Raw genomic sequence first — 26,085 nt, forward strand, 5'->3', positions numbered from 1 at the left:
CTCTCTGGAGGGATGATCAGAGTGGGAGACCCTCGAGGGGCAAAAAGGGACGGCGCACAGGTAGATTTGAAACTTGTTTGGCAACCTCTTTTTTTCCTTCTTCTTATTTTACTTCTTGGTGTTTCCACCCGTTTGGGAAAACAATCTCGATCGTCTCCACAGGTCATGTTCTCAACAAGCTGCAGGCCCGAACAAAGGCTGGTGGGCGTGTTCCCCGCCCGAGGCCCGCGTTGGGCCGCGCCGGGGCCCGGAGACCCTCCCCGCGCCGAGCAGCGGGTATAAAGTCGCCGGCAGCCACCGCCGGGCAGCTCCGGGCTTCGCAGGGGCAAGGCTCGCGTCGCCGGTTGCATCCCTGCCGACTACCTTTTGGACACCACGAAGATGGCACCCGTTGGGGGCAAAACGGCCAAGAAGGTGAGTCGCCAGCGCACCCGAGGGCGCCCTCCGTCCCGCAGCCCGGGCGAGCGCAGAGGGGCCCCGGAGCCCGCTGTGGACCCAGCATCCTCCTACCCCCCTCCGACCAAGGTGTGCTTCCAGAACTACTCCTGCAGGGCCCGGCGCGCCTCTGAGCCTCCCCACTCCCGCCCCACGTCCTGCGCGCCTCTCCCGCCCCTCCACCCCCGGCCCCGCTTGGGAGCAGAGCGCACCCCAGAGCGACCCATGCGATGCTTGCCTCGCACCCAAGGGCACCCTCTGAGCCAGCCCCGACGGAGGGCGCCCCAGAGCCCTGAGACTCCCAACACCTTCTGTGTGCAGCACCCCAACACCAGGAAACTCCCCCAGAGATGCTACTCCCAGCCCCACGGGCGGTCCCGCCCCACGGCGGTGGCACAGGTGGCGTCCCGCCGCGCGCGGGGATGCGGGCGTCTGCGCCGCGGCCGCCGCCAGCCCCTCTGCGCCCCGCGCGGGCCGGCTGGGGAGGAGCGCCGCGCCGCCCCGACCGTTTCCCGCCGCGCGGGCCCGCGCCGCTGCGTCTCGGGCCACCGCCCCGCCAGGTTCTCGCGGCGCCCCAGCTGCACCCAGGGCCCAGGCGTTGGTCGGGCGATGGTAGGTTTTCACCTGCAATTTGTTTCCGCGGTCTCCAGAAAAATGCACCATGCGAGCCTCAAAAACACAATTTAAGGGGAAAAAATGGGCAGAGTGGCTGTAAGACACTGAGGAAGGGCTGTTAATAAGACTTTAAAGCCCCCAAATCCAGCAGTTCCAGCTCCTGATGAACAAGTCCATCTCTTCGCCTTCCCAGCGGCCTGTTGGAACAACTGTCTTCAGCCCAGACGGTCGGCCTTCCTCTAGCTTGGGAAGTGGGTGGATGGACGGACTGACTGCAGGGGAGTGTGGCTGGAGGCTTGGGAAGAGAGGGAAGGATGGAGGGAAGAGGACATAATATATATACTTGGCCCTTTGGTACCAAAACGCCCAGCTCCAGGCCTGGCACAACAAAAGCTCCTAGGAAGTGGTAGGGTGGCAGCCTCTCATCCTCAGTGCCCGCCCTGCTGGGAAACCACCCTGGGTCACCCCCAAATCGAAAAGACCTCCACACAAGGGAAAAGGTTAATTCAGTCAAATATTTTAAATGCCATGCAGCATTGATGGATACATGTTGATGGCATGAAGTATTGAGATGACAAGCAATTATAGGCTGTCACCAGTTAAAGTAGGTTGAGAATTCCTGCCAGTTCTTGAATGCACTAAATGAATAGTCTGTGTAGATGAGGAAGGATGATTCCTATAGAGATTTAATTTGTATGTGTGTGGTTGCAGGGAAGGGGTATTCATACAGCCATGGATTCTCACCCATTCCCCAAACTCATAGTCAAAAAATTTAACATTTTAAAGAAGTATCTTTAAAAGACTATCTAAGCTACAGATGGTCAGAAGATGGAAAAAAGAGTTTCCTCAGTACCTTGTTTCCATGTCTGTCAGTGCTAAAACATTGACAATAACATGTCTCCACATTTGAGTTTAAAATTAAGATATATATTACAAAGCTAACACATGTTCATTATAAACAACTAGGAAAAGCAGAAAGCACAGTGCCTGCTAAATTTCAACATATATTCTGCTAGTTTTTTGTCTAGGCAAATATGTACTTTTTAAACAAAAATGGGCTGATATTATGCACACTGTTTTGTAACATTTTCCCAAAACAGTATCTTTTGTTTATAGCACATTCCACTTTTTAAAAAAAATCTGTTTAGGGACAGAAAATCCTGATGTCCAGGTAATTAAAACTTGCAGTAGTATCTCAGAGATAGTATTTCTAGATTAAATTGCTCAGAAAATTTATGAACAGCATGGTAATTGAATCACCACCACCCACCCAACCATCAAATATTAGCTTTTTAGCTGTACCATATTTTAAAATGTTGTGGTACTAAAGTTTGAAAACACACAAGTTCAGTAAGAGCTGCTAACTGCCAAAATGTCATGAATGGTTTCACCCAAATGAAAGTTAGTACCAAATCATGTCTCATATATGTGACCCTTTCTCATGTTTTTGATATAACTACACTGGCAGCAGTATACACACACACAGAGACATACATACATATACACATATATATGTTGTTGTTGCTGTTAACTGGGTCATAATAAGCAAAGTTGTAGTTTTAAGATGTAGCATGTAGATACATTGTAATCATGTGAGCCATTCTATATTTTTGTATTTGCTTATTATGGACTTTCAGGCTTGAACATTTTTTGATCTGAAAGGGGTATTAGGGAACATATGGCATACCCCTCCCACTGCTCTAAGGTAAAAATGTTAATTTCCTCTCTCTGAGAACCGGCTGCCCAAATGGCATGGGGAAGGGGCAGTGGAAGGAAAGAGGATTAAAATGAGGGAGGCACTAAGAAGATGGCAAGGAATTAGGGTGTAAAATCCTCTGTATGAATGCCTCACAGATTTATCTAATGCTTGTTTTATATCAGCATTTGTTTTATCCACGTTATTGGTGGTAAATGGATCACAATAGGTAAGTACATCCCAAGTTATTCCTTTACACACTTTTTTCAGGACTGTCCCAGCCCCTACACCCATTTAAAATCCAGTCTAGATATCATTTAAGAATGAAAGAGTCAGGATGCCCTATGGTCCCCAACTGTGAGATCCTGTGTAAATTACTCAAGACCTTGTGGAATTCCTCATTTGTTAAAATCAGAGAGAGAGAGACCTAAATGGAATGTAGGGTACCTTTTATTTTTAAAGTCTATGGTTCTTTGAAATTACAAAAAAAATGGTTATACTAGAAAATTACTTTCTAATTCACAAAAGCCTTTAAAAATATTCCAAACTTATCTGTTGAACATTAACAGCAGGATGATTATTGCATAGTGCTGTAAATGGAATAGATATGGAGATTGGGCTGGAAATTCATTTACAAATACTTTATTTACTGGTTGCTTTCCTGTTCTTGTCATAGAGTGCAGAATGTGCATGCTCATCACCTCCTGGACTTTGTAACATAGTTACCTATGTGGAAACTGAATTTTAGCATCAAAGATGGAAGTCTTTAAGTGATTTGGCCACCTTTGTGGTAGAGTCTTTTTCAGACATAACATCTTCCCACAGTATTCTTCAAACACTCTTTAATGTGTTCTGAAGGACACCCCCCCCAGCACATATACACAAGTTTTCATTATATTAATGTGAGCATTCTGGTTGTTTGCCTTATAGGTAGCCATAAATTTATGTATTTAAAAAATGTATACACTTGAATTTTTCTGAAAATTGTAAAGTAATCGTACCTCTCAAGAATATGTTAATAGGCCAGGCAAGGTGGCTCATGCCTGTAATCCTAGCAGTCTAGGAGGCCCAGGCGGGTGGATTGCTCGAGGTCAGGAGTTCGAAACCAGCCTGAGCAAGAGTGAGACCCCCGTCTCTACTATAAATAGAAAGAAATTAATTGGCCAACTAATATATATAGAAAAAATCAGCCAGGCATGGTGGTGCATGCCTGCAGTCCCAGCTACTCGGGAGGCTGAGGCAGGAGGATTGCTTGATCCCAGGAGTTTGAAGTTGCTGTGAGCTAGGCTGATGCCACGGCACTCACCCTAGTCTGGACAACAAAGCGAGACTCTGTCTCAAAAAAAAAAAAAAAAAGAATATGTTAGCAAAAGTAATAAAAATAGAAAATTATCTTTAAAACTCAAATAACTCCTTTCCCCCCCCTTATCTATAATTTTAGGGCATCCTAGAACGTTTAAACGCAGGAGAGGTGGTGATTGGAGATGGAGGGTTTGTCTTTGCACTGGAGAAGAGGGGCTACGTAAAGGCAGGCCCCTGGACTCCAGAAGCCGCTGTGGAGCACCCAGAAGCAGGTTGGTGCAGAGCTCTATTCTACCTTCTCATAAAAGGCACTATGTTGACTCAAGTCTAGGAGTATATCATCAAACAGGTAAGTTCATGCAACATTTTCCAAATGGTGTAATTGCCTGCTGGGCACTGTGCTAGGTACATGAGTGTAGATTCACACATCGGATAAGCATGGTGGCCCTCCTTGTTGCTGTCAGCTATCTACCTCCTAGTCCCTGCCCCTCACTCTAGAGTAGCCTGGAACCTAGCTCACTACCTTCTTCTGTGCTCCTGCCTCTCTCACCAGTCTAGGTAACTTCAGCCTCCATGCACAGGATCCATCCAACCCCAGCACTTTGCCTGGGAGTGCCTTGATCTCCTCCTCACCTCCAGGGAACTTTTCTTCCACCTTCATGTCAGCAGCCCACTCCTAGACTTTGCCATCACCAGAGCTCCCCACTCTCTGACCACCTCCTGTCTTTTCTGCGCACTCTCTCTAGTACTCCCACCCTCCGCCTCTTCAAGACCCTCAGTCCTTTGTCCACGTCAGTTTAGTGTTTATTATTCATTCTCCCCCATGTGTCTGGACTTTGCTCCTCACCCACTGTAGGTTCCACGGCAGTACATCATAACCACTGTCTTGCAGATAAGCTCGCCCTCCACTGTGTATTTACCAACTAGTTAAATTCATAGTATTCTAGCCCAGCCCTATTTAAATCTAATTATATACCTATTCTGCACCTGCACCCGTGCACTTTATTCTCACTTTACTTTTTTGACTAGGAATCTTTTATCACCAGAAGAGTAAGTGGGATACAGCCTGGGTGGGTAAATGCTATCTTCCAAGACAAGGCAGGGTCCTCAAGCAGGAGGGAAGCATTGATCTCTGAAAAGGGAGGACTGGGCCATTTCTGCAGTTCCAGAGAGTTCAGAGGGGATCTGGATGTTCAAGGTTTTTGGGTGAATCCACCCATATGTCTTAACCCCCAGCCTCAGAGTCCCAGTTCTTCCTAATCAGAGCCCTGACTGTGGCATAGCAGGCTTGCCTGGTTGAGAGCTCTTCTATATAACTCAGTCTTGAGCCAAATCTTCAGCTCTTTCTGCTCTCTAGCTGCAAGGGATGAGTCTCTTTATGTGCCACCCAGAAGACCCTCAGACTTTCAGACTTTGCCTTAAGTGGGGGATTATTCACCCTTAGCCTTGCATTGTCTTTCTTCAGTGCATTGATGCTATCCCACAATAGCTATCTGATTCCATAGTCCTTGTATTTGCTACTTCCCCTGAACCTCTCAGACATCTGAGATACTACACCTGCTAGTGCATTCCCTTCCAAGGGTGGCCCACCACCCACCGGGGCTTAATAGTTGCACTCCTAGAGCATTTGAGGAGCTAGCAGTTCTCCTGCTACCAGAAGTGATGAGTGGGTGCTCATTACCAGCTGGCTGGAGGTAATCCAGCTCCACAATGACGCTGTCAGAGTTTTTCCTAGAACTGATCCTGGCTCCAACTGTTGAAGGTAGGGCCACCCAGGAGACAAATTCTGAAGGGAGACTTGTGTACAGGAGTTTTATTAGAAAGTGCTTTTAAGACACAATCCTGGCCAGGTGTAGTGGCTCAGGCCTGTAATTCCAGCACTTTGGGAAGCCAAGGCAGGAGGATCACTTGAGACCAGCAGTTTGAGACCAGCCATAGTGAGATCTTGTCTCTACAAAAAAATTTTAAAAATTAGCCAGGCGTGGTGGTGCATACCTGTAGTCCCAGCTACTCAAGAGGCTGAGGCAGCAGGATCACTTGAGCCCAGGTGTTCAAGATTGCAATGAGCTATATGATTGGGCCACTGCACTCCAGCCTGTTGACAGAGTGAGACCCTGTCTCTGAAAAAAAAGAAAAGGAAAGTAATAATTCCTGTAAGGGAGTGAGAGAAGCAAGACTGGGCAGAGGGAGGAATTAAACTGCGAAGCAGTTGTAGCAAGGCCATTGATCCTTCCAGGATTTCTGAAGTTGGACAAGCCCTTTCAGAGCTGCCTTGATGAAGTAAGGTGGTTGGGTCTTTGTGTCTGCCCCCCACCAGTAGACCTAGCACTGCATGCCAGCTGTCAGTCCTCCGCCCAGGAGGGGGCCTAGCCTTGGGCAAGGGAGCTCCCCTTGGCTTCGGACACTTTCTGGAGTGTCACCCAGAAGCTATCAGCACCCAACCCTTCTGGCAGCTGGAGGAAGGACTCACCTGCAGTAAAGATCTGGGTGGCACAAGGTACCAACCTCTACTGCCTCCTTTTTGTCCCCTTGATTATGTTAAGCCTGTCCTCCCCCTCTTAGACTGTTGCACTAGCTGATCCTTCTAACCATGACCTGCTCTCCCTAATGCTAGTCTGTTTCTTTGGTTGCCTAATCTAAAGTAGCCCCATGGTCACTGTTAATTCTCTTTATAACTTCTTTATTGTTCTGTTTTCTTTTCTTTTTTTCTTTTTTCTTTTTTGAGACAGAGTCTCACTTTGTTGCCCAGGCTAGAGTGAGTGCTGTGGCATCAGCCTAGCTCACAGCAACCTCAAACTCCTGGGCTCAAGCCATCCTCCTGCCTGAGCCTCCCTAGTAGCTGGGACTACAGGCATGCGCAACCATGCCCGACTAGTTTTTTCTATATATATATTAGCTGGCCAATTAATTTATTTCTATTTATCGTAGAGACGGGGGGTCTCGCTCTTGCTCAGGCTGGTTTCAAACTCCTGACCTCGAGCAAATCCACCTGCCTGGGCCTCCCAGAGTGCTAGGATTACAGGCGTGAGCCACCGTGCCCGGCCTGTTTTATTTTCTTGATAACACTGTCTGTTTTCTATGTTTTTTATTATTGTTGTTATTTGCCCACTGGTAACTTTACACTCATTCACTGATGCATCTCCAGTGCCCAGATGATGGGTGCCTGTCTGGCACGTGCTGATGGAGGGAATGAAGGGATTCCAACCTCAAAGCTGCACTGAGCCAGGGAGATAGACAGGTCTTCTCTGATTGGCTGGAATGATATAACGGAAGGGATGATTTTAGAAGAGCCAAATGATCTGGGAAAGAGAAAGGGGAGAGAGGCCATTCTATTGTTTCTATGGCTTTGTTTTAGAGGGTAGCCATGGGACAGAGAGATGAAGGGAACTTGAGCTGAGTTGAGAAGGCAAGATGAGCTTTCCACAGTGGCAGTATTGTAGCCAATGAGGTTTATCCGAGGTGTGATTGTTGCTAATTGAATACTTTTCCCAATTCCCCGCCATGGTGACTTGAAATGTAGTCAGCATTGGCAATTTTTGACAGTCTCTATGGAGACTGAACAAAAAAAAAAAAGGGAGAGAAGGCAAGATAAAATGTGGCAGTGAGGTTGCTCAGATTACTATGTAAAACACTTTTAAAGAGGTTGAGTCTTTCAAGAGAAACTAGAGGCCTTTCTAGTAAATATTATACAAGATGAACAATTGTTTTTTACGTTTGTTTAGAAAGCATATTTCATTGAACTCAGAAATAAAGGACGAAACCTAACAATGCATATAAATAGATTGAGAGACAGTACAGCTTTGAGATGAAGCATCTAGACTCTGTGATCCGTAGTCAGACGGCTTATCCATTGCCCCACTGGCCCACACTGGATCCACTTCTGACTCAGCCACTAGGCTGTGTGACCTTAAGGAAATTACTTAGCTTCTCCGGGCCTCGGTTACCTCTTCTATAAAACTAACATGATATTTCCATCTACCTCATAAGGTTGTTAGGAGGATTAAATAAGTTCTATGTCAAGTGTTTAAAATAGTTCCTGGCATATATTAAACACTGTATGTATTAACTATAACTATTAAGCTGGCTGAGTTGTTTCTTCTTTTGGTAGTATTCTTGGTTGTATTAATCTACTTCTGCTAGAGACAGACAGAATCTATCTCTGCTGAACTATAGAACAACTCACATAATCCCCTAAATAGTATCCAAAGTAACAGAGCTATATTGACACTGTGAAGCCCAACAAATGTATACAACTTTTATATATCTGAATAAAAGTAGAAATAATACTATCTTCTATCCTCTTGAAAAAATGAAATTAGTAGGCTTGGGAAGCTCAAATTTTAGTTTCACCAGCAAAGTTTGTTAAAAATTTCAGATTCCTAGGCCCCATTTACAGTAATTTGGATTCATTAAATCTGTGGGAGGTCCAGGAAACTGAGTTTATAATCATTGTCCCCAGGTGATTGTGAAGTGAACCACACTTTACGAAACATTGCATTAAAGTGCTTTAAGGAACACAACGAAATAATCATTTAAGAACCCAGAGGGAGGATTTCCAATATACCTATGGTTTGCTTCTTATGGTCTGCTTACCATGTTAAATTCAGAATAAAATGTTTCTTGGACTAAATTGATACCAATAGTAAACTACCCTTGCCCAGACCTTGCCATGTAGACAACACAGGACTTTTATTTAAACCACAAATTTCAGGCCGGGCTCGATGGCTCATGCCTATAATCCCTAGCACTCTGGGAGGTAGAGGCGGGCAGATTGCTCGAGGTCAGGAGTTCAAAACCAGCCTGAGCAAGAGCGAGACCCTGTTTCTACTATAAATAGAAAGAAAGTAATTGGCCAACTAATATATATATATATATGGAAAAAATTAGCTGGGCATGGTGGCACATGCCTGTAGTCCCAGCTAGTCGGGAGGCTGAGGCAGCAGGATTGCTTGAGCCCAGGAGTTTGAAGTTGCTGTGAGCTAGGCTGACGCCATGGCACTCACTCTAGCCTGGGAACAAAGCAAGACTCTGTCTCAAAATAAATAAATAAATTAAATAAACCACAAATTTCAATTTTGTAAGTCACATTTTAAAAAAGACTATGTGTTAGAGGAGCTCAAGAGTAATTGCTCTGATATTTTCTTCAATTTTACTAGTGCAAAAACAGCACATTTTATCTCTTGGCCATCTGTGTTCTGAGTATTATTGAGCTTATTTAGGGATATTGAGCATTTGCTCTACTTTTTCTTGTGGGATCTCCATGCATTTCAAGAATTAATGAAAACTCTGTGACACTGAGTCATTAGATTTAATCCCTTCTGCTATAGACTGCAATCTCATGTATTTGACTCTGCCAGCACCCAGCTCAAATTCTGTCAACCACAGCAGACTACAGGATACATCAGAAAAGACAAATCTCCTGTAACATATCTTCTTAGGACCATCCTCAGAGGACAGTGGCTGGAGGGGTTAGAGAGGTGAAAAGTGTTTAAAATCTTCAGGCTCTGAATGAAAGGGATGATCAGTTTTCATGCTTTTTATACAAATATGTATCTGCAAGTGCTTTTGTAGTTTAGACCTAGTATCAATTCTCAGTATTAATCAATACTATTAATAGTATTGATACAACCCTGAAGAATTTTCCTGCAAGCTGGACTTCTCTTGAAACATTGCCTGGGCCTGACATTTTAGTGGTAGAGGCAGCAAGAAAGAGAAGGTTATGCCACAGGCCTAAAATCCCTTATCCAAATCAGTTTGGGGCTAAATGTGTCTTGGAATTCAGAAGTTTGGGGATTTTACAAAGTTAATACAGTGGATGTGCTGTATATCAATATCATGTAACACTCTCATTGGGCCCTGAAACACCCCCATTATCAAACACTAGTACTGGTTTTGCATCAAAATATATGACTACCCTCACTAATTGAGATACAACTATAAATACTTCCATGTTAGCTCAGGTGACATTTTGATCCCAAATGATTTTGCTGCAAACATATTATTCCACTGAAGAAATGCTGCAGAATTTTATTTGACCTTTTAGAGTTTGCTGTAGAATTTCAAAAACTTGCATTTCTCAAGCTAAATTTATAAGGCTAATACTTAACTATGCACTATACATATATAACCATGTAATAATGTGCATTTCGCCTCTGTGATGTTAAAATAAACTAATATAATGAGGAGGTTAAAGCCATAAAATGAAGGTAATGAATTAGTATAAGTAGTGTCATTGTGTCACAGGGCCCAGTCACATCCTATTATTGGTTAGAGGATGAATCTAGGAACCTTATGATGAGGAAAAACAGGAAACAGCAGTTCAAAGGATATCCAGAAATAATCAGCCTAACTCTCCTGCTAAAGTTTATGCCCAAAGTTGTGGCTCTTGCACTCAGTGGAAGCAGCATTGACTTCAGCAATGAATTCAGGTTCTGGGGTCTGGAGGAGTTTGGGGAAACTGAGGTTATAACTATTCCCCCCAGGTGATTCTAAAATGGGTCATACTTAGAGAAGCATTGCAGTTTTTAAGAAATACAATGGAATAACCAAATTAAAAGTGAGGTGTTCACCTGCATGGTGGCTTGTGCCTGTAATCCTAGCACTCCAGGAGGCCAAGGTGGGAGGATCGAGTTAGGCCAGGAGTTTGAGACCAGCCTGATGGAGGGAGATCCCGTCTCTACAAAAAATAGAAAAATTAGCCAGACATGGTGGTGTGCACCTATAGTCCTAGCTGCTTGGGAAGCTGAAGTAGGAGGATTGCGTGAGCCCAGGAGTTTGAGGTTGCTGTGAGCTATGATGACACTGCACTCTAGCCCTGATGACAGAGTAAGACTCTGTCTCAAAAAAAAAAAAAAAAAAAAAAGAGTGAGGAGTTGTCTTCAACTGTTTGGGGTCATTGCCCTTTGGAAAAATCTGATAAAACTTTGTAGACCTTCTGCACTGTCAAATGTACAATTTGCATACCTTTCCAGGGTTTTTTCATGGAATCTCTGGAAATCCATCCAAGTCCACACAGGTGGACTTCCTGGCTATAAACTCTTTCATCCTAATGCCCAGAAACCTAGTCTGTAGGCCCTTCCCCCTCTCCCACCACAGCAGCTCTGGGCTTATCTAATTGGTGTATGGGACTCCCTATAAGATGTTTTTAATTGGTTCTGTTACTAAGTTTGAAACTGACTAATTTAGGCGTGCTTTTATGGTCCCACTGAGAACTAAAGTTTCTATGATCTTAAAAATCATGGAAAAGGTTTTGCTCCAAGCTTAGAATCCCATTTTCTAAAAATTTAAAAGCTTTTTTGCCTCACTTATTTGTCCATTTAAAAATGAAAACCAAGGTTTCTATATTCTAGGCACCTGGTATACAAACTTGTCCCTAGTCTTCATCCATGAAGGACCAAGAACTCCAGTGTCCTAGTAATTTTCTACCCTCTGATATGGTTGCTTCTCCAGACCTTTGTATTTCATAGGCCTCTGAAATTTCAAAATAAATTTCAGGGTCTGATATAGGATTGCTGATTTCTTACTTTGCCCAGTTAATTCCTCTGACAAAAACAGACACCACCCTAGTCTCACTAATTTTATAAAATGAGTATTTTTCCACTATTGTGGAATGGCAATTCTTGACAACGCTAACAACAAGGATCAGTTGGGGAACCCTTTTTAAAAAAAATGCCACTCCCAAACCAATTAAATTAGAGTATCTGTGGATTTGACCCTAGATTCTATAATTAAAAAAAGACTTGCTGAGGATCTAATGGTCAGCCAGGCTTTGGGCCAGTATTTTAGAGGAAAGGATAATTTTTTAAATTGCATACAGTTAGCTATATGGAAAAAAAATTCTCATCATACTTCCTGTGGCTGGTGAAACTTTGTTTGCCACTTGGTATTCATCCATGGAGCTGTGTTTGGGAACGTCGCTCCATTTCTTATTCCACTTTGTTACAAGAATCATCTTTCAAAAACACAGGAATCACATCACTCAATTGCTTCAAAACTGTACCTATTTCCCCAAAACCTCCACCCCAGCCCCTCAGACTACTTGTGACTCCCCCAAATGCCAAGCCTGTTCCTGCCTCGTTGTCTTTGCTGGGGCTGTTGCCTCTGTAGGGAATTCCCTTCCTCACCTTCTCTGCCTGGTGATAATGCTGAATTCTTCAAAGTGCAGCTCAAATGATTCCTCCTCTGTGGGACCTCCCTCGCCCCATGTCCTTGGTAGAAATTATCTCTTTTTCCAGCATAGCCCAAGCACACCTTGCTGCCGTCAGTTATTTCCGGACAGTTTGTGAAATTCTCCAAGAGCAGGACCATGGATTGTTCATCCTTGTGTCTGTGAGTGCCTTCCACAAATACAGTCAATGAAAGATGAGCAAAGTAAAACAGTGACCACGATGAGCAAATACAGGAATGTGAGCACCCCCTCTGACCACCTGTCCATACACCCGTAGGAGGTTTGCAGGAGTGGCCACGGGACTTCAGATCCACCTCTCATTAACCCCCGAGATGTGCAAACATCAAGCAACCAGAAATTTCAGCAGTTATTTCCATGTTTGTTTATCTGAGAGCCATTTGAAAACATCAAGGGTTGATAGAAATTATACCTGATAGAAATTATGACTGATAGAAATTATACCTCTCCCCTTTCAATCTCCCAGTTCGCCAGCTTCATCGAGAGTTCCTCAGAGCTGGATCGAACGTCATGCAGACTTTCACCTTCTATGCAAGCGAAGACAAACTGGAGAACAGGGGCAACTATGTTTCAGAGAAGATATCTGTGAGTGGAACTCGTAGAAGGTCATCGTAGACACACAGGCCATCACCAAAGCTCTCCTAGAAAAAAAATGTTGAGCCTCTTCAGAGTTTTGTTTTATTTCTAGTAATATAAAACAGAGAGATGTGAATAACAGCCTTAGGTTTTAGCTGGAGTCTCCCAAATTAACAGAAAGGCATTTAATGGAGCAGATTAAAGAAGAGGTATTTAATAATTAATTGTTCTCCTCGTCTCTTGACTAAGTTGCTGAGTAAAGTGGGCATCCTTACAAATTCTTACATCCTTATAATTTTTTAATGTGGCATAACTTCAGGGAAAAGATTATAGGTGCAAAGAGTCAGTAAACCTGGAATAGTGCCTGACTCAGCCATGACCTACTTTGTGATGTTGGGCAAACCGCTAATCCCCGTCAGGGCTGAGATTTCTTCATCTCTAAAATGAGATGGAAGTTCTAAAATTCCATGAGTCTACAGTGCTAGGTTTTTTTGGAGGGGGGTGTTTTTTTTTTCAAAGAAAACGATTAACTTTTAATATCTAAATAATTAGAAAAGAACTTACTAGTTATGCATTTAGCTGTTAGCTGAGAAAATGCATGACAAAAAAAGTCAAGCATTGTGTATTTAAATTGAATTTTTATCTACTAATCATAAAAGCAAATCATCACGACCACTATTTGGTAGGTTTTCTTCTAAATGCAGTTTAGGCTTTGGAAGATGCCAGATCACATCCTTTTATGTAAAAACTTTTACCATCTCACACGTCTTCAGAATAATATAATATTCTAGAAAGTACCATTAGATTTATTGTTATTATCACCATTATTAGTGTTGTTATTGCAAACTGCTCAACTTTATAAAGCATTGAACTATTCCATAACTGTCATTTTCTGGAATAAAATCACTACCATAAACACACAACTGAGATGTAGATGTTTGAATAATAATTTTATTTTGATTTCATATGAAAAGTTTGATGTATCATGTATTCACCCATTTTAGGGACGAAAAGTCAATGAAGCTGCTTGTGACATTGCCCGCCAAGTGGCTGATGAGGGAGATGCTCTGGTAGCAGGGGGTGTGAGTCAGACACCCTCGTACCTTAGCTGCAAGAGTGAAATCGAAGTTAAAAAAATATTTCAGCAACAGCTAGACGTCTTTCTGAAGAAGAATGTGGACTTCTTGATCGCAGAGGTAAACAAAGATATGATCAAAGATAAGACAAATACACACTGAGTACATTTTCTCTACCTTTTGCTTTTTGCGAGGACTTTGTGGGATCAGGTGCCAATCACAACTAGTATAACAGTAGTAACATTTAGTTTTTGAAATCTTTTTCCAATTTAGGGCTTCTGCTAAACTTGACTCAGTTAATCAAATATAGTGTTTTCCAAGCTTTCTGACTGCAATTCACAGTAAGAAATCTCCATTCTACTCTATTCTGTTTTAAAAATGCTAATGAGTCACAACTCTGAGTTTGAAAAACACTTATCTAGTAATAATTAAGTTATTAAGCCATAGTATAAATTTTTTCAAATTGCTTTAGGAGAAACAAGGTTAAATTGTGCCCTCATTTTAACTTATTTCAGTATTTTGAACATGTTGAAGAAGCTGTGTGGGCAGTTGAAGCTCTGAAAGTATCTGGCAAACCAGTGGCAGCGACCATGTGCATTGGCCCAGACGGAGATTTGCACGGAGTGCCCCCCGGGGAGTGCGCAGTGCGCTTGGTGAAAGCAGGTGATGACGGATGGTGGGCAGTTTGCAACTAGTGGGTCTTAAGATAACATACCAGTGCACATCCATCTGTGAATCAGCATATACTACTTTTGTTAACAAGAAAATCATTCATTTACTTTTTAGTAATATTAATACCGTTTTTGAGTCTCAAAGGAAAAAAGCTTTAAAAATATACAGGCACACATACACACGCACACACACACACACACACACACACACACACACACACACCAGCCTTTTGAAAGGAGTAACTAGACCTATGCTGGAAGCTTAACACCTAGCAATGAGGTCTTTAAACATTAATAACTTCAAAGTTAGTTGCCCTATTTGTCAATCAAAGTTTTTCATTCTCATAAATTACTAGTATGCTTTGCTTTTTGTAACTGATGTAATAAATCAGAAAATCATTCAATATAAAATACTGAACCAATATATATTTTTATATAATTTCCATTCCTAATACCGGGTCTCATTATAATTAGGAGAAACTCACAGACTATTTTCAAAACTGCCTCATTTTATTTATTTTTTTGAGACAGAGTCTCACTTCTGTTGCCCAGGCTAGGGTGAGTGCTGTGGCATCAGCCTAGCTCACAGCAACCTCAAACTCCTGGGCTCAAGCAATCCTTCTGCCCCAGCCTCCCGAGTAACTGGGACTATACAGGCATGCACCACCATGCCCGGCTAATTTTTTCTATATATTTTTAGTTGTCTGGCTAATTTCTTTCTATTTTTAGTAGAAACAAGGTCTCGCTCTTGCTCAGGCTGGTCTCAAACTCCTGACCTCGAGTGATCCTCCCTCCTCTGCCTCCGAGAGTGCTAGGATTACAGGCGTGAGCCACTGTGCCCGGCCAAAAAAGTCCTTCTTAGAGGTGGAAACAAACCAAGAGTCTATCAACAGATAAATGGGTAAACAAAATGCAGTATCTGCATACAGTGGAATATTATTCAGCCATAAAAAGCAATGAAGTTCTCAAACATGCCACAATAGGGATGACTGTTGGAAACGTCGTGCTAAGTGAGCCAGTCACAAAAGGACAAATATATGATTTAACTTATATGAAATATCTATTAATAGAATAGGCAAATCCACAGAGACAAAAAGTAGATTAGAGCAGCAGTCCCCAACCTTTTGGGAAGCAGTGACCGGTTTCATAGAAGACAGTTTTTCCATGGGACAGAGGTTGCAGGGGGAGGCGAAGCTCAGGCAATGATGCAAGCAGTGGGGAGTGGCTGTATAGAGGAAGCTTCACTCACTCACCTGCTGCTCACCTCCTGCTGTGTGGCCCCCCAGGATGGAGGTGGGGGGGTTGCTGGGAGAGGTGGAAGAGTTCTGTGACCCAGTCCCTACAGGCCATGGTCCAGGGGTTGGGGACTGCAGGATTAGATCAGTGGTTACAAGGAGCTAGGGGGAGGAGGAATAGGGAGTTATTGCTTAATGGGTACAGAGTTTCTCTTTGGGGTGATGAAAAATTTTGATAAGAATAGTGGTGATGATTATACAATATTGTGAATGCAATTAATGCCACCTAAAATGGTTTAAATGGCCAATTTTATGTGAAACATATTTTACCACAATTTTTGAAATTAAAAAGAAAAGAATAAAAGGCCTGCTTGAGAATTCCTCCCATTTTGAGAGGACGGAGTAAAAAGAATTATAATGTCATATTGCCTCCTCAAATCTTCTGGAGGATGAAATTTCCAAAATCATGTCTGATGATTGCCATGAAAAATCACCTTTGGTCCAGATATAATTAAGAACATAATGACTATAAAAAAAGCTTTTGGAAAAAAAAATGAAGTTTCAGCCATATGCAATGGCTCATGCCTGTTACTCCCAGCACGCTGGAGGCTAAGGTGAGAGGATCACTTGAGGCCAGGAGTTTGGGGCTGCAGTGAGCTGTGATCACACCACTGCACTCCAGCCTGGCAACATAGTGAGACTCTGTCTCTATGAAATAATTTTTTTTCTAATGAGGTTTCTAAAACATATTCTGTTCTCACTAAATCAAACTTCGCAGCAACAAATTTTACAAGAAAGCTTTAGGAAGACAATCCCGTGTAGTTGTGAGTCTCCAGAGTCTAAAATGTCAATGAAATGCTTGTTATTAATAAAATGATTAATAGGCTGTTAACTACATTGAGTAGCTGAAGTCAAAGAATTTTTGAGATTTTTTTTCCCCAAACTATTAAGTCTAGACCCAAAATTTCTTTGAAAAAAACACACTTCTGAAAAAGGATAGTGAAACTATTAAACTGGCCTGGTGAAAGGAACATTTATTTACACCTCAAGCAAGCAATTTGGTAAACACAGGTGCAATCTAGCAGCTGGGAGTATTGAAAAATCATTGTGCTTGCAACAAAATGTCAAACATTGAAAAATTGACTACTAACATTTGAAGTAAAAAGAAAAAAACTCTATAAATGATTTTTTTTTTTTTGAGAAAAGATGGACAGCCAAGTGTTCATAGATGACACTTCAATTATACCAGACTCTTCGAAGCACTTTTCACAGAAAGCACTTCCTGCCTGGTGGTAATCGTTCTTGCTCAAAGGCAAGACAGTTTGGGGAGAGTAAGGACCCAGTGCTGTACTTGCAATTCATCATTCCTAATAAAAGCTTCCTGGGTAAGGGAGGAGAGTTGAGCCTGCTGGTAGCTGGTGCATCCCTAAAGCTAACATGGTCTTACCACTTGCAGGAGCCTCCATCGTGGGCGTGAACTGCCATTTTGACCCCACGATTAGTTTGCAGACGGTGAAGCTCATGAAAGAAGGCTTGAAGGCTGCCGGACTGAAAGCTTACCTGATGAGCCAGCCCTTGGCCTACCATACTCCCGACTGCAACAAACAGGGATTCATCGATCTGCCCGAATTCCCCTTTGGTAAGACAGACCATTTATAAGTAGTCTTGTCTCAATATCTTTGATAAATTTCAAATAAATCTACAGCCAGAGTTTTATCATAGTAAAGAGATGACTGCATATCTCATCTCTTGCTCTTAGTTTCTGTCCCTGCAGCCAAAACTCCTTGATACTCAACAGTAGCAGAAGGAAAAGATGAGACCACCTAGCAAAAAACACCTGTGAACTTAAACATAAAACCAGAGGATCAGTGTCTAAATAGACAACCCCATGGGTCCTACTTCTCGGCTGTTGGAAAGGATGCCCTCCAGAGGGGACTTTGTTCTGGTTCCAGCTTCATTGCTGAGTTAGGAAAATCCTTGAGCTCCTCTAGAGCTCAACTTTCTCATTGGAAAAATAAGAAGGGTAGACCAGTCACCTCCAAGGTCCTTTTCTCCAATTTTGGATGTTACTCAAATACTCCAGAGTTTGGGGGGTGGGGGCAAATTAGCATCATTGGGTGGCTGTTTAACAAATTTTAACGCAGGGATGAAGCAGATGAAGTGAGGTAATACTTGCAGGCTAGGCGGGGGGATAAAGCTACTCAGCATGTTTGGGAAGTGGGGATGAGTCCACCTCGAAAATTGAGCCAGAGTGGTCAGCAGGGCAAAGCATGGCTGGCCTCCTATTCTGTCCTAGGGTCCTTGTACCATGTCCTGTATTCTACAGACACACTCAGATAAGTGAGATATTATAAAATATAATCACTCTGGAAGAACCATGGAGAAAGAGTAGCAAGGCATTCGTGTTATTTATTGCTGTCTAACATATTATTGCAAAGCTTAGTGGCTTAAAAAAATGAGAGTTTATTATCTCACAGTTTCTGGGGGGTCAAGAATTCAAGAACAGATTTGCTGAGCAGTTTGGTTCAGGGTCCCTTAAGAGGTTGCAGTCCAGATATTGGCTGGGGCTGTAGTCATCTGAAGGCCTGATGAGAATCTGCTGGGGAATCTGCTTCCAAGCTCACTTACTAACAGCTGACTGTTGGCCATCGGTGTCCATTTCTTGCTGTCTGCTGACTGGAGGCCTCAGTAACTCAGCTCACGGGCCTTCCCGTTGTGACGCTTGAGTGTTCTTACAACATGGCTGCTGGCTTCCCCCAGCCGGAGTGCTCCAACAGCGAGCAAGGCAGGTTATAATTTGTTTAAAACCTTCCCTCTGGGCCGAGCGCAGTGGCTCACGCCTGTAATCCTAGCACTCTGGGAGGCCAAGGCGGGCGGATTGCTCAAGGTCAGGAGTTCGAAACCAGCCTGAGCAAGAGCAAGACCCCGTCTCTACTATAAATAGAAAGAAATTAATTGGCTAACTAATATATATAGAAAAAATTAGCTGGGCATGGTGGCACATGCCTGTAGTCCCAACTACTCGGGAGGCTGAGGCAGCAGGATCACTTGAGCCCAGGAGTTTGAGGTTGCTGTGAGCTAGGCTGACGCCATGGCACTCACTCTAGCCTGGGCAACAAAGCGAGACTCTGTCTCAAAAAAAAAAAAAAAAAAAAAACCTTCCCTCTGGAGTCACATGCCATTCCTTCTGCTGTCGTCTGTGGATCTCAGAGGCCACCCTGCTGTAATGCAGAGGGGACTGCACGGGGTGAGAGCATCAGAGGCAGGGGTCATTGGGAACCATCTTAAAGTCCAGATACCAAAACATGTAAAACTGGTTATATAAATACAAGGTAGCTAGTAGTTTTAAAAGTTTAAGAATTGAATACTGGACAACTTACATAATTCATTCATTGAAAATTACGTACCTATAGCTATTTATCTTGAAATTTTTTATATAAAGCATTCATAATGCATAATGACATAATGCCATGTATTACAGGACTGGAGCCCAGAGTCGCCACCAGATGGGACATACAAAAATACGCCAGAGAGGCTTACAACCTGGGGGTCAGGTACATCGGCGGGTGCTGTGGATTCGAGCCCTACCACATCAGGGCAATCGCGGAGGAGCTGGCCCCTGAAAGGGGATTTTTGCCACTAGCTTCGGAAAAACATGGCAGCTGGGGCAGTGGTTTGGACATGCACACCAAACCCTGGATTAGAGCAAGGTAAGGACCTTTAAGCTACATTTACTAACCCAAACTCAATTAGATTATGAATATGTCCAAGCGAGACCATTAAAAAGAATATAACTAATTTGCTATGTGATGATGAAGAATCAGTCATCTTCCTTAAATTCTCTCAGAGATGTTTATAAAACATCCTTATGGGCTGGTCCGAAGGTAGTGAGTTATCTCACGTGATTGTTCACAGTCAGTTACAGATTGAACTCCTTGTTCTACTACTTTCCCCCCTCCTCACTACTGCACTTGACTAGTCTTAAAAAAAAAATAAAAAAATAAAAAAATAAAAAAATAAAAAAACATCCTTATGGGGTGATTTCTGGAGAAAGCTTTAAGAATGTAGAATGTAAATAATGTACGTGGCAGTTAAAAGTGATTTGATGCTCAAGTAAAGCATCATCCATGTGGTGGATACTAACATTGAATTGCATTGATTTTTAAGGGTTAAGTATAACAAATACTGATTGTTCTGTGTCAAGCATGATTTTCAGAGCTGGGAACACAAAAGTAAATAAGATAGGCAAGATCTTTGCCCTGAGAGGTTATATTGGGGTGGAGGGGGTGGGGGAATATTAATAATAAACAAACAAATTTTATGTCAGGCACTGGGCAGGGCACTGACATAGAATTTATAGAAATGGTTCCTGACTTAGAGACCCTCATAGTATACTGGGGGAAATGGGTAAGGAAGCCAATGCGTTATACTGTGGTAGCTGCTTTAGTAGAGATATAAATAGAAAAGTAAGAAGAGAAGAGAATGACTATTGCTGCCTAATAGAAAGATAATTTAGAAGAAGGGTTTTGGGGGCTGGGTTTTGAAGGCTAAGTAGGCCTCCACCAGGTAGAGAAAGCAGGGGAGGGAGGATGGATGCTCTGAGCAGAGAGAGCAGTTCTGCTCTGTTTAGCAGACATTAACTGAGCATAACTATCTATCAGACGCTGTTTTGGATCCTGAGATAGCAAGCTGAACAAGGGACAGCCCTGTCCCCAAGGAGCTAGGAATCTAGTAGGCAGAGAGATAAACAGGTAAAGTCCAACGAGTACAGTAAGTTCAAGGATGAAGGTACTCACAGGTGTGCAGGGTCTGAGGTGATGGCCCACATGGGGCAAAAGGCAGAGCCAGGTTAGTGGAGGGTTTCTAAGAAAGCTGACACCTGAGCTGAATTTTGAAAGAGGAATTAAGTTGCCAAACAAAGGAACAGCCTGAAGGAAGACACCGAGAAGTGGAAAGAGAATGATGTATTGCGAAACTAGAAGTTTGAGAATACCAGAGACAGAATTTGATGGAAAACATATTCCAGGAGGAGGCGGCCTTTTATTCATGCTCAGGAGCTATGTATGAGCTCATGCCAAAGGCAGCGAGGACCTGGAGGGTCTCAAACAACCCAGGGAGGTTAGATTTGCACGTTAGCGAGTTGTGATAGCCTTGTGAGGAAGCCTTGCCAGGAGGGATGCCAAGCATGCTGAAGTTCAAACTAGAAGGCACAGTCTGCGGGGTCAGAAGTGCAAAAGCAATGTAGGCTTTGAGGAAGAGCAAGGAGGGTGGACTCAGCTGGTGAAAGTGGAGAGGTAGCATACATGGGATAGAAAGTGTCCCTATTCTAAATTATCCCGATACATATATTAAAAGAAGAAATTCAAAGTAATTTTAGATCTATATGTTCTGGGGGTGGGGAGTTTTCGTGCAGATTAATAAGTGTGTTTTAATGGACATCCTCTTAGAGGGCAAAGATGGCTGCATGACACAAAGACAGACACTAGGAGAGGAGTCTGATGTTGTGTGTCTTGTTCACGCAGGGCCAGGAAGGAATACTGGGAGAATCTTCGGATAGCCTCAGGCAGGCCATACAACCCTTCAATGTCAAAGCCAGATGCCTGGGGAGTGACCAAAGGAACAGCCGAGCTGATGCAGCAGAAAGAAGCCACCACTGAGCAGCAGCTGAAAGAGCTCTTTGAAAAGCAAAAAATCAGATCTGCAGAGTAGCCTCAATGGAACCTATTTTTGGTGAATAGCTTGATGTTTGGGCCACAGTTCCCATACGAATAAGGAAAAAAATAGTTAAAAGGCAATGCTTGTATTAATGCCAGCCTACACATATAGCTGGTATTAGCTGAAGGAAATAGACTTACAAATATAACTTGATAACTTTAAAAGTATATTTTAGAAATTTACTTAGAAGCAAAATAAGTACCAAGTAAATCTTAAACAGGTTTACTAAGCACCCACCATGTATAAGGCATTATGGAAATCACTGCAGCAAAGGAAAAGTAATTCAGACATTAATCCCACTTCAAGAAGCTGGTAGGCTAGCAAGGAGGATAGGACAGGACTGTCATAAATGACTCGGCAACCAGCCAGGGGCAGATAAAGTGCTATGGGAAGTAGCCTCCAAGCTCTTTTGAACTTGACCGTAGGAAACACAATTTAATAATGACACAGGAAAATAGATAGCATATAACCATTGAAATCAAGTGTGATCCATTCTGGTATTTTCTGTTCTATTCCTTTCCATTCTATTTCATTAATAAAACATGCTGGTTGAGACCCTTCAAATTGAGTTTTATGACCTGTTAATGGGTTTTGACCCACAGTTTGAAAAACATTGCTATGGGATACTTCAGGTGGGGACCATCGTACTTAAGTGTATTCTTATAAGAAGATTACTCATATAGGACCTGATCAATAGGTGCCCAAAGCCCAGAGTCCTGCTCTCAGAGTTCTTCTATTCCCTGACCCATTTTTACCGCTAGGAAACACAGACCAATAGAGAGGAAGAAGAGATTGTTACTTCGGCCCTCTCCATCCTGGATCAAAACTGGATCCACCTAATGCCTCCAGTCCATAAGGCTGAGGAGGGTGACCTTGTGTTAATTTATAGCTTAAAAAAAAGTGTAATAAGAAAAAAGTAGATTCTCCAAACTCTAGCTGGGTTTCCTAGATTGAGAACTATGATATTTCTACCTGCTAATTTAATATCTGCTCTCCTATGAGAGCTCAAGCCTAAAGATGCAAGACTACCAGAATAAGCATGGCTACCCTCAAGGTGTTAGAAAAAAGTTCAAGCTGCTTTCTAAACATTCTTGGATGGGTTGAGTTATTTTTAAATTGTAATTTTTTTCCAGTTATTCAAAAAGAAGTGCAATGAGACCATTTTGGTTGAATTTGATTTGTTATTTTAGTTCTACAATTTGCTAAATCTTGTATGAAGTTTTTTTGTTTGTTTGTTTGTTTTTTTGAGACAGAGTCTCACTCTGTTGCCCCAGCTAGAGTGCCATGGCATCAGCCTAGCTCACAGCAACCTCAAACTCCTGGGCTCAAGCAATCCTTCTGCGTCAGCCTCCCAAGTAGCTGGGACTATAGGCATGTGCCACCATACCCAGCTAATTTTTTCTATGTATTTTTAGTTGGCCAATTAATTTCTTTCTATTTTTAGAGTGAGACGGGGGTCTCACTCTTGCTCAGGCTGGTTTCGAACTCCTGACCTTTGAGGGATCCACCCGCCTCGGCCTCCCAGAGTGCTAGGATTACAGTCGTGAGCCACCGCGCCTGGCCTGTATGAAGTCTTATAGCTCAATTTCTCTATCTACCAAAATAATAATCTACTTCATAAGTATGCTAGTATTTTAAAGGAGCAGGTGTCAGTATTTAAAGGGAAAAGAAATTTCCAGCACAACTTTCAGAAGAATATGGCTGAGGTGAAAGAAAAGTGAACTAACTCCACATTTTTTCTGCAAAGTTGCTATCTACCATTTCTGTTATATTCTCAAACCAAGTTCAACATTTAAAACTTTCACTCATAGATGATAGAAACTTTATTGGACTTACTGTTCTATTACTGAGCAAACTGCACGTCCCTTTAATATTCTTTTTCAGAACTTTATTGCCACCAAAATATTGTAACTTTTAATCATTCTAATATTGATTAATTTGAAAAATATTTCTCTCAAGGCTGGACACGGTGGTACACACCTGTATTCCCAGCTACTCGAGAGGCTGAGGCAGGAGGATAGCTTGAGCCCAGGAGTTTTAGTTTGCAGTGAGCTATGATGATGCCACTGCACTCTAGCCCGCGTGACAGAGTGAGACCCTGTCTACCCCCAAAATAGTTAATTAATTTAAAAACTAAAAGTTAAAAATAAGAAAATAAAAAGTATTTCCCTGCAAAGGAGCTATATTGAAGAAATTCTCAATTAAACTGTAGTCAGCGCTGCCTTCTAGTGGTATATTTCATATTTTGAAAATTTTTTTTTAATTTAGCCCCTCCTCCAAGCACATTCATTTTATTTCCAGAAATCTTGTTCATTAAAAGGCAAAGCTCATTTAATAGCTAAGAGTTTGTTTATGTTAAATAGACATTTCTCATTAGTAAAGATTTTTTAAGGACTCCGAGCCAGAGGGCCCTTAGGAGATCAAAAGTCCAGAGTCTCCCTTTTAAGGATAAGATTACTGAGGCAGGATGCCAAGTCAGGAAGCACTTCTTGCTAGTCTGAGGCTGCCAAGAAAGATGGCTTTAGCCTAGCCTCTCGGTAGAAGGAGGGGGGAACCAGAACAGATGGTTCACAAAACTATGGAGTCATCCTCCGGCCAGGAAATAAAATAAAGGGATTGGTGTTACTCGGAGTCCACATGAACTCACTGAATTAACTGCGCTGTGTGGCTGACACTTCTCGGCACTGTAGCCAAGCACCTCTGGGTTAGGCGTCCAGACCAATGCAGACCCATCATGGAGACAAGAACTGGATGAGGACCGACCAAAAGCTTCAGTTTCCGACTTCTCCAGAGGGGGGCAGCAGGGCCCCAGCAGGGAACTCGAGCATAGCCTCACTTTGCTTTGAACTTATGTCATCAGGATAGGCAGTAACATTAAATGGCAGAAGTCTCTGTAGCCCTCTTTTTTGTTTTGGTCAGTTTTTTTTTTCCCCTAAGACACACAGATCTTTGAATCCCATCCAGGACAACCTGCCCAGCAAGGAAAGCCTTATGTGTCTCCAGCCAGATTCCAGTCTTCCCCAGAGACTTTTTCCCCTAGCCTTGAGCCCACAGATGGGCTGGAAGGCATGGCAGTCTGTGTCCCCAAATAGCCTCTGCTACTTGTCAATACCATCTGCTCAGCCAGTAGGAACCTCCCACGTGTTACCTGCTGGGTCAACAGCCCTGACTCTTAGACAAGAAAGGAGGAAGAAGTCAAATCGAAGAGAGAAAAACAGAGAGGCCATAGGTACTGCTTCAGGGGTAGTATGCCCGATGGGGTGTTAAACGACAGCATTGGAGATAACAAGGGCTGGTATTTCTTAACATCCTCAGAAACCACTGTTTAGTGTCTGGACAGAAAACAACTGAAGGCAGCTAAGTGCAAAGACTTCTCACAAACAGTGACAGGAGGTGGGGAGGATCATTTGGCGAAATTGGTGGGAGTGTGGTGAAGGGAAGAAATGGCCAGAAAATGCTTGCACTTTGCAAGCAGCTGGAGGCATTCTGTCGGCATTGGATAGATAGAGGATGCAAAGAGAGACAGATGTCTTCATTAGCGCCGCTGTGAGTTACAGAAATCATGCCAAACAAGTAGAGTTCTCCCAAATCCCTCCACTGGCATAAAAACAAGTTCATTTCTGTGCCATCAAATCAAGCGCATGATCGTTTTAACTTGTGGTTTGATGTTTGCATTTAAATCTGTGAAAGCTTCCTATGTAAACTTTTACATAAAATGAGTTTGAGGGAAACATTTAGCTTACTTTTAATGAAAATGGTATTTCTCCAAATGCTTAAAATATCTATAGCAGCCATCACTTAAAAGCAAGTTTGTAATTATTCCTGATTGTTCCTTTAAGCAGGTTCAGTAAGATCTCTACTTAGCCCCATTCTGTGGTTATTTGTACCAATTCAGTGCATGGCCTTGAAAGGAAAAGGCTGAATATCTTTTTAAATAGTTCAAACTTTTCCTCTGTTTGGAGGAATTGGCCATCCTTCCAATTATTTGGACTTAATGAGATTTTACTGTTTTTTGGAAAGGCTAAAGTATCAAACACCTGAAGTAGCTTAATGGAATTCAGCCATTTCTCAAAAACACTAGTGGAACGTAGTAGAAAAAGCAAGGAATGCAGTTAGAATCAAGAGTTAAGGGCACAAGTGCTAGCTTTGCCCCATCTCCCTGTGAAAACAGGGTAAACACCTCGCTTTTCTGGTTTATTCATCTGTAGGATGACAAATCTCTAATGCCTTGCTGAAAAACTCCACAATTTTGTTTCTAATTTGATGGTATAAATAATACCCTCATCATTGTCAATAAATATTTACTGCGTGCCACTTGGCAATGTGTTGCCAGCAGACTTAATTGTTCATTAATTATTCCCCTGGCTAAACAGACAGCGGACTAAAACAAATACCACTGTTCAGAGGGCAAGGATAATGTTATTAGCCTAGACTCAGCCTGGTACTGAAAAATGGAAATGTCATTCGTCCCCACAGGTACTGTTTGCTAAGGAGATTTGACTCTGTGGATTTTCATATTATGAACTGTTTCTATTTTCAGGACTCCGAGTTCTTTATAGGTTTGCTTAAGCTGTAGAAG

At 42.6% G+C, this 26,085-nt stretch overlaps 1 protein-coding gene and 1 non-coding gene across 2 annotated transcripts; both read left to right on the top strand.

Moving 5' to 3' along the window:
* Positions 1-288: 288 nt before the first annotated feature.
* Positions 289-22,070, top strand: BHMT (betaine--homocysteine S-methyltransferase). The gene is made up of 8 exons (XM_012766773.3): positions 289-414; positions 4,188-4,320; positions 12,700-12,818; positions 13,814-14,005; positions 14,401-14,548; positions 17,248-17,430; positions 19,273-19,501; positions 21,314-22,070. Exons 1-8 carry the CDS (start codon positions 382-384, stop codon positions 21,498-21,500), a joined length of 1,224 nt encoding a protein of 407 aa, XP_012622227.2. The 5' UTR covers positions 289-381; the 3' UTR covers positions 21,501-22,070.
* Positions 7,463-7,603, top strand: LOC142874138 (U4 spliceosomal RNA). Its single transcript, XR_012921963.1, has one exon. It is a non-coding gene; the product is annotated as a U4 spliceosomal RNA (small nuclear RNA).
* Positions 22,071-26,085: the final 4,015 nt, after the last annotated feature.

The sequence above is a fragment of the Microcebus murinus genome, chromosome 11 (assembly GCF_040939455.1).
Source record: "Microcebus murinus isolate Inina chromosome 11, M.murinus_Inina_mat1.0, whole genome shotgun sequence".
NCBI lineage: Eukaryota > Metazoa > Chordata > Mammalia > Primates > Cheirogaleidae > Microcebus > Microcebus murinus.